Raw genomic sequence first — 16,712 nt, forward strand, 5'->3', positions numbered from 1 at the left:
TTGTTTGTTTGTTTGTTTGTTTTTAAAACGCTAAGGTGAATAGAGAGAAATACTGTTAACTGATGGTACATGGAGGGGATTATAATCATTGTAATGAAACAAAATGTATGAATTGTTGAATGTAAAACTGATGATATGCCCTATAAACTTTCACTCAATCCACAAAAAAAACCTTTAAATTAAAAAAAAAGTTAGATTTAAATGTTTTTAATCTAATACTCTAATTCCTCACTTAGTAGACCACACATTTAATGACAAGCAACAAATGCATACTTACTGTAAAACAAGAGTGAGTAATTTTATTGCTTGTACTGCAACATCATATTCCTTGTCTAGAGTCATAGACACAATTCTATCCTAGAGGGGACAGGAGGGAAAGTAAAATATTTTTAAAGGGAAGGCAAGAAAAAATATTTCCAAACTTTAAGTTAGTTGAAAATAATACTAACCTTGAACCGACTGGTAAAAAGTTCCAGTTTAGAATTAAGCTCTTTGTTATAATAAAGCCCTTGTAGAGCAGTAAGACATTTGAGTCTTACTTCACCTTGCTAAATAAAAGAAGAAAAATACATTAAAACCTGAATATTCAAGACACATATACATATTTCCTACTTTAATATCTTAACTATATTCTACACAACAGTGTTTCTTCAGAAAACATCATCTTTATGCAACAATGGGAATCAAGACTTATGTTTAAGATTAAACACCTTTAGCCTTGGCTCCTTCTATATGTAATAATGATAATTTACTTTAAAAATATGTTCAGATCAAAACTTACTGTGAAAGGCAATAGTACTACAGACATACCGTGAAATTGTTGCAGGTTTGGTTACAATCATTATCGGAATAAAGCAAGTCACATGAACTTTTTGGTTTCCAGTGCATATAAAAGTTATATTTATATTCCACCGCAGTCTATTAAGTGTGCAATAGCATTATGAAAAAATGTGAAATATTATTACAGTCTGGAACTGAGCACATGCCTTTGGAAAAATGGAGCCAATAGACTTACTCAATGCAGGGTTGTGACACACGTGCAATTAGTAAAAAACGGAAGTATGTGTGCAAGTTGCAATAAAGTGAGGCATGCCTGTATACATCAAAATAAACATTCCTTTTCAAAAGTTTAACTGGAAGAAATTTATGCAAGGAGCTTCAAAGTTAATGAAGACAGGCAGGCTAGGAGGAAAATAGTATAATGAAAAAGAGTCAAAATCAATTAAAACTTAAAATCTGGCTAATGCTTATAAAGAGACCATTAAAATTGAAATTCCTTTTTTTTTTTTTTTTTAAAGTATTATACTCAGTAGATATCACAGTAAGGACTCTTTATTCTCAAATAAATGTCTCACCACTAAGAAATAAGTGATGTACATAAATTCCAAAAGTGTAAGAGGACTTCATGTGATGCATACCAAATTTAACAAGACAAGTTTACAAGAATGTGGCCCCAAATATATCTACATATAGATAATTCATTATATGGAGGAGAGACATACAGTTATGCCCACGTGTAGACAGACAAACCGTCTGTAGGGCACATCTTACCTTATCATGCATAGTCCAACCAACATATTTTAAATAACTGTCATTAAGAAAGGCATCACTATACATTTTCATCCAAATACCAATCTCTTCAATACAAATAGCTCGTATTTCAGCTATTGCATCACTGAATGGGCAAAGGGGAAAATTACACATGTTAGTGCTATAATACCACAAGACTTAACAATTTATTTTTTTTTAAATCCACCAAATACCTCATTCATACCTACTGTGTATATACCACTGCCTTTTAAGTATTAATGGGAATTAAAATTTAGAACAGCAGAACCTTCCCTGAACTCCCAAATTCTTACAATCTTAGTTCACAAAGCATAATTGTCACCACATAAATACTTAAAATTGAACAAAACTATAAACACAACCTTATTGCCACATTAAAAAAACATGCCATATCCCAGCCTTTGCTCATACCTGCAGCACAAGATATGTTCAGAAGATAGCAGGCACACTAGCCTGACTACAGCATAATTTTCAAGTAAAAAATTATTTACATATAATATTGAGGCCAAGCTCAGCAGGGATTTGAATGTCAGACTAAATTATTTTAAATTCATCCGATAGGTACTGGTGAGTCATTGAAGGTTTTTGAGCAGAGGAATAGCACAATAAAAAAAGTTTTAGGTAAACGGCAATCATCTCTAGGCATAAGATGATAAGGAACTGATGACAATAAAAATGATAAGGTAAGTTTGGACAGAGGAGACATTACAAAAAGAAGTATTAACCCGCTAAGTAAAAGTTGAGTCAAGAAAATGAAAAGCTGTACAAAAATGCGACCAACATTTAAACAAAAGGCTGCCATGTCAGTAGTGGTAAAATGACCTATTTCTTTCCTCTATCCTTTCAAAATAGCAAAAGAAAGCTTCTCACATTATCCAAATGTTCCCTGTGATACAAAAAATGGAAGTAAAGAGAGCCAGGAGTCAGATATACAAAATCCATCCAAAACCATTTAGTAGTGTGCATGCTGACTCAATAAAAGAAGTACCTTCCATTTGCTGGTCAACTACAAGGCCAACACGTGATTCCATTTTTCAGAAGGGAAAAATGGAATTGAGAATAGTTAAATAACTTGCCCAGAGTATCTCAGTCATTGGCAGAGCTTACATTCTAACCCAGATCTACCTCTAAAACTCTTTCTGCTGATTTATACTGCCTAAAAAGCTGAATATCCACACTTTAAAGGGAACAAAAACTACATTGTGTTACTCATGGGGGTGAAGGGTAGCCGCTTTGACTTACCGATATCTATGTACAAACACTCCTTTAAATATTGCATTCATCATATTTTCTATTTCATCTTGATTTTCCTGAAGCTGAAAAAAACATCATTTATTTTCAATGTAAAGAAAGATAATCAAAACAACATCTAAAAGCAAATGTGGTTTATCTAATGTTTTGATAATCAAATACAAATTTTAACTGTACTAGTAATCACACAAAGGAGCTCTGGTAGCGTAGTGGTTACGAATCGAGCTGCGCGCTGCAAGGTCAGCAGTTCGAAACTACCGCAGGAGAAAGATGAGGTGGTCTGTTCCCGTAAAGATTAACAGCCTCAGAAACCCTGTGTAGGGTCGCTATGAGTTGGAACCAACTCCACGGCACACAATTAACAGTAATCACATAAGGAGCTCTGGTAGCGTAGTGGTTACGAATCGGGCTGCTAACCTCAGAGACAGTAGTTTGAAACTACCCGCTGTTTGGCGGGAGAAGGATGAGGCTTTCTGCTCCTGTAAATATTAACAGCCTCGGAAACCCTGTACAAGGTGTCACTATGAGTCGGAACTGACTCCATGGCACATAACAACAAAAAATAATCACATAGGAAAAACATTAACAGCTGTGGTGTATCCCTTGCTACCTGAAATACTTGACTTGGTTTTCACTATATATCTGGTAGGACTCCTAAGTGGAGTGGTTAACAGAGGTTTTCACAATAAAAATAAATAATACTAAGACTTAGAGATCTTATCAGACTGCAACAGGGACACATAGCTAAGACCACATTCATTTTTCCTCACGAAAAACCCAATTCTCTTTTTACTAATCCACACAGATACAAAATGGACACAAAATATGTGAGGGGGCTTCAAGAAGTTAATGGAAAAATAGAAAGAAAAAAAAAAACATAATAGAATTTTTTTCTCAAACTTTTCTCTAAGAACCTTGTATTAACTGGAGAGGATTTTCAATTAAAATTTTAAGTTAAACACATAAACAATTTGAATTATAAAATAAAATGCTTCACTCCTGAGCCCATGGACACTGACCTAGCCATGGAGGGCTAGAGCTGACAGTGAAATGTCCAACCAATATGAAGTGAGGGGAGATGCACAAGAACACGCAAACCTGCACAAGAACACGCAAACCTGCAGAAAGTACCCATTTGACCTAGCTTCAATGGCTGGATGACCAGAGCTCAACTAGAGGACAATAAAGAAATTTGATAAAGGAAGCCAGTGTAAATTGCTACAATTTAATGAACTTGACTTATACTTATGGATGTAATAGGTCAAAATACCAATCGAAAGGGAATCAGTGTTCACATCAAGGATTAAGGCCATCTCCTCTGTACACAGGGTTGATAGGAACAGAGAACTTAGACATCAGCAACCTAAAATGGTGGGCAGGGAGTTGGGGAATCCGAACTATAAAATGACTGGCTTACAAGTTTTCAAGAGGGAGTTTATTTTCAGAGTGTGCCGGGGAAGGTAGAATCCCCAGTCAATAGTTTTCATCTGTCTAGATGGGTCTGGTGAAAGGAGATGGGGATAGGATTTGTATGATTCAATAGTGAGTGATAGTTATCATGACCAATTGAGATTGTCCCAATTGTAAAAGAAGTTTTATAACACAAAGGGAGGGAGGGGAGTAGTTAATCTTACATTCCAGGAACAGAGGACCCTAGGACAATTACGGGAGAAGAGCATGAGCGGAATATGGGACCCTAAGCAGAGAAGCAGTGACACCAGAGATGGAAGCAGAGATGATGGCATGAAAAGATAGAGCAGCTGAGAACTCTAGATGTAAGGTAAGAGAAAGGCTGTGTGCTGACTGCCAAGAGGAAGCCTTGCAGAATGTGCCCTCTGGTTGTATGAATGATTAAAAAAAGGAGGGAATAGAAGCAAATACTGTTACATGATGATACATGCAGGGGTGGTAATCACTGCAATGAAACGAAATATGATAGGATGAATACAAAACCAATGCTCTCCCATGTAAACTATCCTCAAATTCACAATAAAAGCATCAATAAAAAATAATTTATCTGATGAAATATCAGTTATACCATAAGTTAGGAGTCATATATTAATAGTAAAATTAGTCACTATAAAAGTTTACCTCTTTCCGCTTTTGTAGCAGGAGTTCTAGCCTCTCATTGGCTCGTTTCCCAATCATTTTATTCCGCTCTGCTTCATACTGTCTTTGTGTATTATCCATATTAATGCTAAGATTTAGTGCCACATTCACCAAAGCTGTCATCAACTTCATAGCTATTTTCAATGGGGTAAAATATTGATAGAATTAGAATAACATATGCCAAATTTTATACTTTTAAGATCAAATTAAGAGAAATTTAAAATATCATGATGGGCTGCTCTGCTTCTAACAGAAAAGGTAAATACAGCTGCTAAAAATGGTATCAATAATAAAATAACTGTTGTGTATTGGATAGTTACCATGTCAATTACCTATTTTAGCATATTTCATGTATTAGTCCTTAATCCTCACAACAGTCCCCCTATCATTCATGAGGAAACTGAAGGTCAGGGAGATTTTTAAAAGTCTCAGATTACATAGTCAGTAGTTGCACAAGGATTACACACTAAGTAATTTGATCTCATGGTCATACCCCACTATGCTACAAAATTTATTTATACATACATATACATACATACATACATATACATACATATACAGAGAGAGAGTGTCTGTATGTCCTGGTGTGGAGCTGTGGGTTAATGCGTTGAACTGCAAGGTTGGTGGTTCAAGCTAACCAGCTGCTCCTTGGAAACCCTATACAGGGTCACTATGGGTCAGAATCGACTCGACAGCACTTAACTATATGTACATATATAAATGTTGTTAAGTATAAGGAGCTCTGGTAGCGTAGTGGTTACAAATCGGGCTGCAAACTGCAAGGTCAGCAGTTCGAAACTACCAGTTGTTCTGTGGAAGAAAGATGAGGCTTTCTGCTCCCGTAAAGATTTACAGCCTCGGAAACACTGTACAGGGTCACTATGAGTCAGAACTTACTCAATGGCACATAACCACCACCATATATATATCCCTATAATGATCATTCTGAGTCCATGATTTACCTTTTAAGTAAATCAGTTAATATATAGCAGTCAATTTGTTATTTTGGTAACAAAAGGTAACTTGATTACTTTCTAGCAAATCACATGTATAAAAATGTTGAACCATTTTCTTTCCTTTAATTTTTAGACACTCAGTGGTACAAATGGTTATCTACACTACCACTGCAGCATAAGCAATGAACTGCTAATCGCAACTGAAAATAACAGTTATATTATAAATCAGTTGTCATATATTAACTGCAGCATAAGCAATGAACTGCTAATCGCAACTGAAAATAACAGTTATACTATAAATCAGTTGTCATATATTAATATGACTAAAATCCATCAGATGCTCCTCTGAAACCGTATACAGTATGGCTATGACTCGGAACCAACTAAAGGGCACTTAATAACAACAACAGGTAGCCAAAAGTTAACAGTTCAAAACCATCCCAAAGCACCCTGGAAGAAAGGCCTGATGATCTGTGAAATGTCACAGATGAGAAAACCTTATGGAGTAGTTCTACTCAGGACAAATGGAGTTGCCAGGAATCTGGGTTAATTCTGTAACAATTAACAAAAACGTCATCAAAAAGACAATGATTAAACTGAAAAGCAGACACAGATGAAAAGTCCATAGTTCAACTGCTTTCTAAGAGTTCCTACCTTCTGTTACTGAATCTTTAATCCAGAAAACAAACTGACTGTGTTAATCAGCCAAAGAAAAAACTTAGTACCTGTATTTAAATTATCAGCTTACATATCTGAATCATTTATTCTTTCGATAGCTATCTCCCAACTATTTTTCAAACCTGGTGCATTCCACAGCATAGCAAAATGGAACTATATCTGAATTTGTTGCTACTAGCTCTCTTAAAGAGAGGTTTCCAATTTTCTGCTCCTTGCTATGCCATACCCTCAGCAAACCACCCAGTTTATCCTTCTGATCTAAAATTATTCACCTTAACATTATGTGCTTTAAATCACATTAGCCATCAAATCCTTAACACTGAACATTTACACCTTAAATTCATAAATCAAGACAACAGTCATATTTTCTAGCTTCAGTTCTAAAAACAAAATGTAAAACCTATAAAGAAAACTGTCTGAATTTTATTTGTGAAAATGTAGGACGGACTTCTGCACATCTTTAAGCACCGTTTTACTTCTTTGGGAAAATACTATTAAAAAATATCCCCACGGAGAAAGAAAAAATTTTTGAAAGAATCAAAATATTGTATAATTAAGGCTTAGTTTACTATATTAAAAACTAAAGCCCAGTTGATTAATTCCAAACTCAAACCAAAAATGTATATTCAGTAATGTAAGTAACTTCACGTTTCGTATGAATAAAACCAAAAGTTTATCAACAAAACCACCAAAATTACTACCCTAGAAATGATCATGTGAGGGTAAAATATATGACGCATTTTACTTAAAATTTAAAGATCAAAGACATCAACCTGACCTAAAGTTATTCAGAAACATTTGAACGAAAATCTGATTTTTACAGCACGATTAGAAGACTAGAATTTATCTATCCCACCAGAGATAAAATATAAGGTCAAGAGGATTACAATGCAAAATGACTGCCTCAACTCCCTTTCCTGACATAGTAATCATTCATTAAAACAAGTCCGTTTTCCCAAAAACATCACCATATACTAGGTATAGTATGCCTTCACAGACTCCAAAGGGCAAATAGCATCCTATTCCAAATAATTCATATAAGCTGAAGGAGACAAAGGGGTTCATATCCTACTTGTCACTATATAAATGAAATAAATCTGAGACTCTCTTATTTCCTTTCTCTTTTAATGTGAACGTTTTCCCTATTCAATACAGAGCAATACACAGCAAATATTTCTAAATACTGACCTGCCAAGGTGCTTGTATGTCGAAATGCTCTGACTTGTGAGTCAGACAATCCAGTAAGAAGTGAAATTACTGTATCCATCATGTACTCATCATATATGATACTATATTGACATTGCCGTACTAATACACCAATGAATTCACAAAAACTGGACTTGAATTTCTTCCACTGGGGACCAGCCATGGTAAGTGGATAATCTCCACTGTCCTAAAATGAAAATTTGTAATAGCAATTTCATTTAACATACATTAAATAACAAAATTATACTTGGTTTTGAGGTAACCTATACCAACACATGAACGGACTCAATTTCACTTTGTTGTCCAATAAATCATCAAATTAGGCAGGCGAATGTCATGGTGGTAGAGGTACTTTTAAAATCAAAATAGATATTCTGGATTCGTATTAAACAATGACAGTAACAAACCTAAACCTCAAGGTTTAAAAATAAAATACTTGCCTACAAAAGCTAGACACTACTCTGAGAAGACCAGAATATATTATTAAATTTATATGAAACAAAAGCAAAATGATAGATTCAATATAATAAAATTATATTCTTCTCAATAGCTGAAACATATGATTTTTAATTGAATAAAAGATGTAACTTGTATTTCCATTACATATTTGACATCAAGTAGTCAAGTTATAATTTTCTATATATATATAATTATATAATATAGCCTTTAAAGACTGGTGGGTGCTCAGGTTTTCTTCTGTACAAACATGGGGCATTCTCCAAAGAGGTAAATAAAATTGAGTATTAATAAATAACGAGATAATGATACCCCAAGATAAATATATATATATATATAACCCATTTTAAAAAGGTCTCTGACTAGAAAAAGTTAGACTAAAGGTAATTTTATCAGTAAATTTTCAGTAATTCACTTTTGTCATTAGAACGATTTCTAAGTCATGCTAGAGAAGAATTAAGTTCTAGCCATATAGTGTTTCATGATGATTGTCAAGTTTAGAAACAATATACTATAAAAATATTTTTAAGGAACAAGATGACAATACAGAATTAGAATGTTTATTCCAAATTCTTCAAAAACCCCACATTCAATAGCAGTTTCCTCAAGAAGAATTAAAATCTACAAATGAAAAATGCCATTGCATACTATAAAGCACCAGCAGCTTAAGAGTATGGTACGGGGTATATAAATAAATAATAGACACATGGCATATAACTGAGAATCCAGAAATAAACCCATGCAACGTTGGCCAATTGATAATTCAACAAAAATGGAAAGGGCATTCAATTGAACAAGATTCTCTGCAACAAATGGAGCTGGGACAACTTGATTTCCATATACACAAGAATTCAGTTGGCCTAATAACATATATGAAAATAAACTGGACATACACCAATGATCTAAATGTTCAAGTAAATAGTATCACAGAATTTGTTGAAGAAAAAATACAGATAAATCATCATGACTTTGAATTTGGCAATGAAGTCTTACATTAAGACATTCAAAACAGACTGCATCAAAATAATTAACTTTGGAGCATCAAAGATGTCATCCAAAAAAGTAAATATCCACCCAAAAAAACAGGAGAAAGTATTTGAAAATCATGTATCTGACAAGGAGTTAAAAGCCAGAATATATAAAAAGAAGGCTTACATCTAAACAAAGAGACAAACACAAGTAAAAATATGGGCAAAGGACTTGAACAGATACTTCTGCAAAGAAATAATATATAAAGTAGCCAATAAGCACATGAAGAGATGCTCAATAAATGCAAATGAAAACCAACATAAAATACCACTGTACACCCAGAAGAGTGACTATTATGAAAAAAGTCTTAAATAACAAGTGTTGACAAAGATGTTGCAAAAGTAGACTCCTCTGAACCTACTACCAGCAAGAAAGCATAGTCCAGATTAGAGTACGTCCTATGGACCTCAGGTCCCTGCATTGTGAAATTCCTAGATCCAAAGAAAAATTGATGCCGAGACACATGGAGATCTCCAAGGAATGCTGGGCCTACAGGTGCTAAAGGAGATATGGCTTTTTTTTCCCCCCAGACCTAGTACTCTGGATTTGGGACATCTAGCCTCCCAAACATTTCTGTATGATAAAGCTAAAAATTACAAAGGGAATAATAATACAGCCAGTATTTTGGTATTATCAAAATTACCAAGTGACCCAGCAATTCTACTACTTAAGTATATATCCAAGAGGAAGGACTAAAAACAGAGACTTACACAGTTGTAAATCAATATTTGTAGAAGCATTACTCACAACAGCCAAAAGATAGAAACAATCCCAGTGTCCAGCACCAAATGAACAAATTAACTATGGAATATTCTTCAGTCAAAAAAGAAATGCAACTCTGATACCTACTATATGAATGACTCTTGAAAACATTATTCTATGTGAAAATAAATAGATCCAAATAGACAAGTAATGCATTCTTCTACTATTATTAAGTATATAAACTAGGCAAATTCAAAGAGAAAGTAGAATAGAGTTTACCAAGATCGCCAGAGATGGGGGAATTAGGAGTTATGACAATAATGTATACAGAGTTTCAGTTTGGAGCAATGAAAACCTTTAGGAAAATAAATAGTAGTGATGATTGCACAACATTATGAATATAATTACTGCCAGTGAATTGCACATGATTAAAATGGCAAATTTTATAATATATATAATTTTAACTTATTAAAAATTAATTTTTAAGCTACAACAACAAAACTGTCCTGAGGTGGCACTGTAAGACAAGCATTAAGCTACTAACCATAAGGTCAACAGTTCAAACTCACCAGTTTCTCCTAGGAAACTCTATAACAGGGTAGCTATGAGTCAAAACCAAATCGACGGGACTTAACAACAAAAAACCTGGCTATTGCTAACTTCTGGTAATTAAAGCATAATATTGTTGTTAAGTGCTGTTGAGTTGGTTCCAATTCATAGATAACCTGGCTTAAATGGGTATGGGATGAAGAGTGGGATATATATATATACATATCCGCTTCCTCCCATACCTACTTAAACCTGTGTCTCTGTCCATGTCTCTACATAACATAAAACACTTTTGTTAGAAACACGGTTTTAAGATGTGTTCTGATGAATAAGTTATAAACAAAAACATTGAGTTAATGGGGCTTATTAAGTCAATCTTACATTCCTATTTTGAAACTTTAACTGAAGGGGTTTTAGAATATGAACACTATAATTAGAACCAATATGCAAAATATCTTTCAAAAGGAGAATCAGCATATCACAATAATTTGTTCAATGTTTTACCTAGGAGTTGAACTGTTTTCTCATGAAAAAAACAAGGCCTTAATACTCTCCAAAAATGTTTGCTTCCAAATTTTCTAACAAGCTAAATTCATTAACATATTTGAATGTATCATTTTAGGCAACATTCTGAAGTCTTGTTTCAGTATTTCTATAGTAAATAGCTGTTTCCTGTTAGTAACAAATTTCACATTAAAATATTCAATATCTAAAGGCTTTAAAAAAAAAAAAGCCATTACTCATAATTTACCTCTCAACTACTTGGGGACTGATTAATGGAAAGTCTTTTCAACAACTCTTGTCTTTCCTCTCTTCCCTGGCAATCACCAAAGAACATTCTTGAAATTATAATTTTTGACAATAATAATAGTTAATACTTACTTTACAAGTTCTTACTATGTGCCAGGCACTGTAAAATACTAAGCAATGTTCAAACACTACTTAATTCAATCTACCTAATAACCTTGAGATAAGTATTATGATGCCCAAACTATAAATTATGAAACATGCCAACAACTTGTACAAGATCACACAGCCATGAAAGATTAAATCTGATATGAAAAGTTCTTACCCATGTAGCACTAATTCTCAGAATTTAATAACAAATAAATGAAGATCAACATGCTTAAAACTTATCAAAACATTTAGGATGATAAGTTACCTCATCAAATTCTTCAGTCATTTTACGAATTATTTCAGAGTTCTGCATATGTCTAAACATTTCCGCTGTGACAACTCCTGAAATTTTTAAGTTTCAAAAGTTAATACATGGTATAATGAAAACAATAGAAAATTTTAAGACCAGTCTCTAACACAAAGGTCTACAGTCACCTAATAAAAATAAACTTATCATGTGATCTTTATCATAATACTTGTAAATACAGCACAAACAAATACCTCTTAATATGCACAAGAAAATGGTTCTATGTATCTTTCTTTGGTCTTGGCCATTTCTGACCAACTTTACTTGTGTCTATAAAATATCATACAGGCTTAACACACCTTTAATATAAACAGTTAAGTCATCAAGGGTAAGAAGGAATCCAAAGTAACATTTAAAACCTTGAATTGAAACCTAAGATGCATGAAGATCAAAGAAATATTAAGTTGGAATAGACTCAACAGCAGTAGTGTCATTGCGTGTAAGGCAACTATATCCTTACATCCTTTTAAAAGGGTTGTAAATAAGTATAAGTTGTAAATTGAAGTTCCCACTCCTCCAGGAGCCTATAACCTAATTGGAAATTAAGATGCTGCTTTCTTTATATAAAAAAGAAAACAAACTTTACTAATAACCCAAAAATAAGTAGCAATGCCAAATGCCAAGAAATACTACGAGGGGGAGGCGGGGGGGAAGAAGCACCATAAAACAAGAGATCAAGAGTGGTTTCACAAAGGAATCTAGTATGAACATACAGAATTTTAATCACAAGAAGTAAAAAATTAGCCAGAAAGACCAAACAACAGAAAAGAGATTTCTAGGAAAAATATGAGGAGAAAACTGAAGAATACAATGTATACGGTCTTCTACTGAAAAAGTTCTGGTTGCATAGTGGTTACAAATCAGGATGCTAATCTCACCGTCTGCAGTTCAAAACTATCAGCTGTCCCGTGGGAGAAAGATGAGGCATTTTGCTCCCGTAAAGATTTACAGCCTCTGAAACCCTGAACAGGGTCGCTATGAGTCAGAACCAACTCCACGGCACATAACAACAACAACACTGATAGAACGCATCAGAATTTTATATATTTATTTATACATGTATATTTAGGAAAAAGTACTGGTGTGGTGCTGTGAGTTAATGTGCTGGACTGCAAAGTTGATTGAAGCGCATGGTCGATGGTTCAACCACATCAGCCGCTCCTCATAAACCCTATACAGTGTCCCTGGTAGTGTACAAGATAGGCTGCTATCCAAATGATCAGCAGTTCAAATCCACCAGTTACTCCACTCCAAGGGAGAAAGATGAGGCTTTCTGCTCCTGTAAAGATTTATAGTCTTGGAAACCCTATACAGGGTCACTATGAATCAGAACCGACTCCACAGCATACAACCACCAGCAACACACATACACACATACATATGTATATGTTGTAATATAATGAACCATGATTTCCATTGGTAGACAATTTATTTGCTTGCCAGTCTAATACCATATAATATGATGTTGTTAAGTGTAATTGAGTCCATTCCAACTCACAGTGAACCTGTATAGGGTTTCCAAGGAGTGGCTAGTGAGTTTGAACTGCTGACTTTGTGGTTCAATACGGTACAGTTCTTAACCTACAGGACCACACCAGGGCTCCAAATATAGTACTGTTGTTGTTAAGTGTTGCTGAGTCTATTCTGACTCCTAGCAACCCCGTATGGTTTCCAAGGAGCAGCTGGTGGGTTTAAACTGAATCTTGCAGTCCAATGCATTATCCTGCAGCACCACACAAGGAATATTGTTGTTGTTAAGTGCTGCTGGGTCAGTTCCAACTTGTAGCGATCTTGTATATCATTTCCAAGGAGTGGCTCGTGAGTTTGAACATCCAACTTTGCAGTTCTAAGCGACCTTGCGGTCCAGTGCTTTATCCTATAGCATCACAAAAGAAGAATGTCTTGGTGCAGGAAGATGAGCTATATAATACAAATTGTTATAATTAGCAGAGGTTTCTTTCAACTGACCAGAGCTATATTTTGCATATTCATGTATTTCATAGGTAAAAATAATAAATAAAAATTTGAAACAAGTAACCTTCATAGCCCCTTTCCTATTCCAAACTAGAAACAACTGATACTTTAGTTCCTTCTCATAGGCATGTAATTTAAAACTCTCAAGTAGCATGCCAAACACTACAGTGACAAAACAGGAGGTAACATTCATTGGGCCTGTAGTGTGTCAATCACATCACATATGATTAGGCTTTACAAATGAGGAATCAAAGGTTAAGGTTATGAGAGAGTTAACCAATTTATCCAAGATTATACATCTATATCATGTTCTTTCTCCCAGGTGAGATCTATGTCTAGTGATGCCCTGGAAGAATTCTTATGACAAACTTAAAACGACCAAATGATTGCTTAAACAAACCAAACAGTATGACAAATTTGGAGTCATGGATCTCTCTTCAAAACCTTCCCATATCCAGGTCCTATACACTTAAGACAGCAAGAGAAGGACACATAACTCCATAACTGAAACCTTCAATGAAATACATGTTGATGCATACATAAGTCTCAGAAAAAACATGGGCATCTATTTTGACAAACAACCATTTCTGAAGACCCTCCCATTTTGCACTCCAAACAACAGTCAGAAACTCAACAAAAAACAGTAAAGGGTCTCTCTGAGTATAAAAGAATACTGTTGCTGCTACTGCTGTTACATGCATTAGGGTACATTCCAGTGCATAGTGACCCTAAATAACAGATTTCCCATGAGTCAGAACAGACTCAAAGGCAAACAAGAAACTTTACAGAGGCAGATCAATAGGCTTTTCCTCTGGTGCAGTGGCTAGTGGGTTCAAACCACCAACCTTTCGATTAGCAGCTGAGCATTTAATCATTGCATCACCAGAGATCCTTAAAAGGAAAGTACTCCTGATAAGTCATCTGCCGTAAAGTTGTGGGAGACACAGCAAGACTGTTAGAAATTCATAAATGAAAAAGTTAGTTGAGAAGGAACAAACAAGATAAGATGGTGGATCGGGTGGACGTGTAGTAAAAAGCTCTGCGAAAAACAACAGAGAATACCCGACCAAGCAGGCTCAGGGGATGGTCCCAGAACTCTGAACCACATATAAAGGAATATTTAGAAGGTTGGAAGGCACACAGTTGGGGGAATTTGTGGCAGAAGCAAGAAATCCATTGCTTTCTAGTCCGGGATGCTCAGCTGCTCCAGGAGCCACCATCTTGGATGAGACCAAGCGGGGGAAGGATCAGAACGGCCACAGACACCTGGCAGAACCGCAGAGATAAAGGTGTGGACATTCTTTTCTATTGGTAGCTGTTCATTGGTCCCTTGCTGTCTGCGCACCTCCATTCTGGTGACTATAGAGGTGTGTGAGCTAGTGGGCACCCCAGACCCACCCTCGGAGGGTTCTCCTATGCATGCTCACAGATCTCCTCGAAATTTAAAGAGACAGTTTCCAATTAAAACCAAACGGCCTGGTGACCACGCTCGTCATCGATAAGGGGAAGTGACGGAAAAACAGCAATGAAGTGGGGAGCTAAGCCCTACAATGTGGAGAGCGAAGCGTTCAGCTGATAAAAGAGAGGGCATATATGCACAAGAACACCCACACTTGCAGATAATACCCACTTGACCTGGCTTCAATGACTGGATGATCAGAGCCCAACCAGAAAAAGAAAGAAGAAAAAAAAGAGTAATCTGATACAATTTGATGAACTTGACCTACACCTATGGATGCAGTAGCTCAAAAGAGGGAACAAATCCTTACAGCAAGAATCATTTCCACTGCTCCTACACACAAAGATAGGGATGGGCAACTTGGACACTGGCTATCCAAAATGGGGGCGGGGGTAGGGTGGGGACTACAAAGGCAAGAAGTGACTGGATTACAAGCTTTCAAGAGGGAACCTAGAGCCAGGGGGCCTGGAGGAAGGCAGAATCTCCAGTAAGTACAGTAAGTAGTATCCAATCTATCTAGGCAGAGTTGATGAAATGGAATGCAGATGGGTCTCTTGTGATACAATAGTGAATAATTGTTATCAGGACTGATTGTGAGGGTGCAAAGTGTAAGGTAGAGGTTTTACAGCAAGGAAGGGAGTGATTAACTTTCCAGTCTAGGAGCAGAGGTCCCTGGAACCATCATCAGAGAAGAGCCGAGAGAGGGGCCCTACCCAGAAAGCAATGATGCCTGACATGGAGGCAGAGACAATGACATGGAACGATGGAGCAGCTGGGGACTTTAGATCCAAAGAGGGACAGTGACTGTGTGCTTAAGACCGGGGGTGGGGGTGGGAGGACGCAGTGTAAGGGGCAGGCTTGCAGGGTATACCCTTTGGTTGGTTGATAATGCATGGAGAGGATTGTAACCATGGCAATGAAACAAGATACAATAGAATGAATGTAAAACTAATGTTCTCCCAGGTAAACTATCATATAATTCACAATAAAACATTTTTTAAAAAACCAAAAGGTCCACACCGGCCCTGAACCATTTACAACTAGGATTGTGGAGTGGAACAAGCAGACAAAAACGGAAATAAATCGAAAATTAAATCCTAAAAGAAGAGTGAAAAGGGAAGCCCATTTCCTGATCACATCTACCTGGAGGCAATCAGAAAGCATAAAAAATACCAAAATACAAACCCATCTAAGTATTGAGGCCACAGATAGATAACCCCTGAATACACATAAACAACGGAAGCTGATGACCATATCTGCACATGTCCAGAAACAAGATAAAGTGACTGAGGAAAATGAGCTGGAAGTAGACCTACACTCCATACTGAAAGATGGGCTGGCTTTGGATATGCCGGAGAAGCAATTCAGAAAAATGATTATAAAATGTATCAAAACACTACACAATGGAGTTAAGAAAAATAAGGAAGAAGTCAGGAAAGCACTACAGAAACAATCAAATAAGATAGATACAGCATTGGAAATAATTCAAAACCTACAGAAAGAGGTCCAAACGATTAATAATAGAATATCAGAACTGGACAATACACTGAAAGGGCAAAGGAGTAGAATT

At 35.8% G+C, this 16,712-nt stretch overlaps 1 protein-coding gene across 3 annotated transcripts in view; it reads right to left on the reverse strand.

The window, feature by feature from the left end:
- Nucleotides 1-16,712, reverse strand: part of STAG2 (stromal antigen 2) — a 210,761-nt gene that overhangs the window by 76,021 nt on the left and 118,028 nt on the right. For all 3 annotated transcript variants that reach the window (XM_006862849.1, XM_006862848.1, XM_006862847.1), the window contains 7 exons: nt 11,668-11,744; nt 7,752-7,956; nt 4,912-5,063; nt 2,812-2,885; nt 1,552-1,675; nt 450-548; nt 278-357 (listed from right to left, as the gene is read on the reverse strand). In XM_006862849.1, coding sequence (XP_006862911.1) covers nt 278-357; nt 450-548; nt 1,552-1,675; nt 2,812-2,885; nt 4,912-5,063; nt 7,752-7,956; nt 11,668-11,744 — 811 coding nt within the window. The remainder of the gene's footprint in view (nt 1-277; nt 358-449; nt 549-1,551; nt 1,676-2,811; nt 2,886-4,911; nt 5,064-7,751; nt 7,957-11,667; nt 11,745-16,712) is intronic.

The sequence above is a fragment of the Chrysochloris asiatica genome, unplaced genomic scaffold, assembly GCF_000296735.1.
Source record: "Chrysochloris asiatica unplaced genomic scaffold, ChrAsi1.0 scaffold00051, whole genome shotgun sequence".
In the NCBI taxonomy this organism is placed as follows: Eukaryota; Metazoa; Chordata; class Mammalia; order Afrosoricida; family Chrysochloridae; genus Chrysochloris; species Chrysochloris asiatica.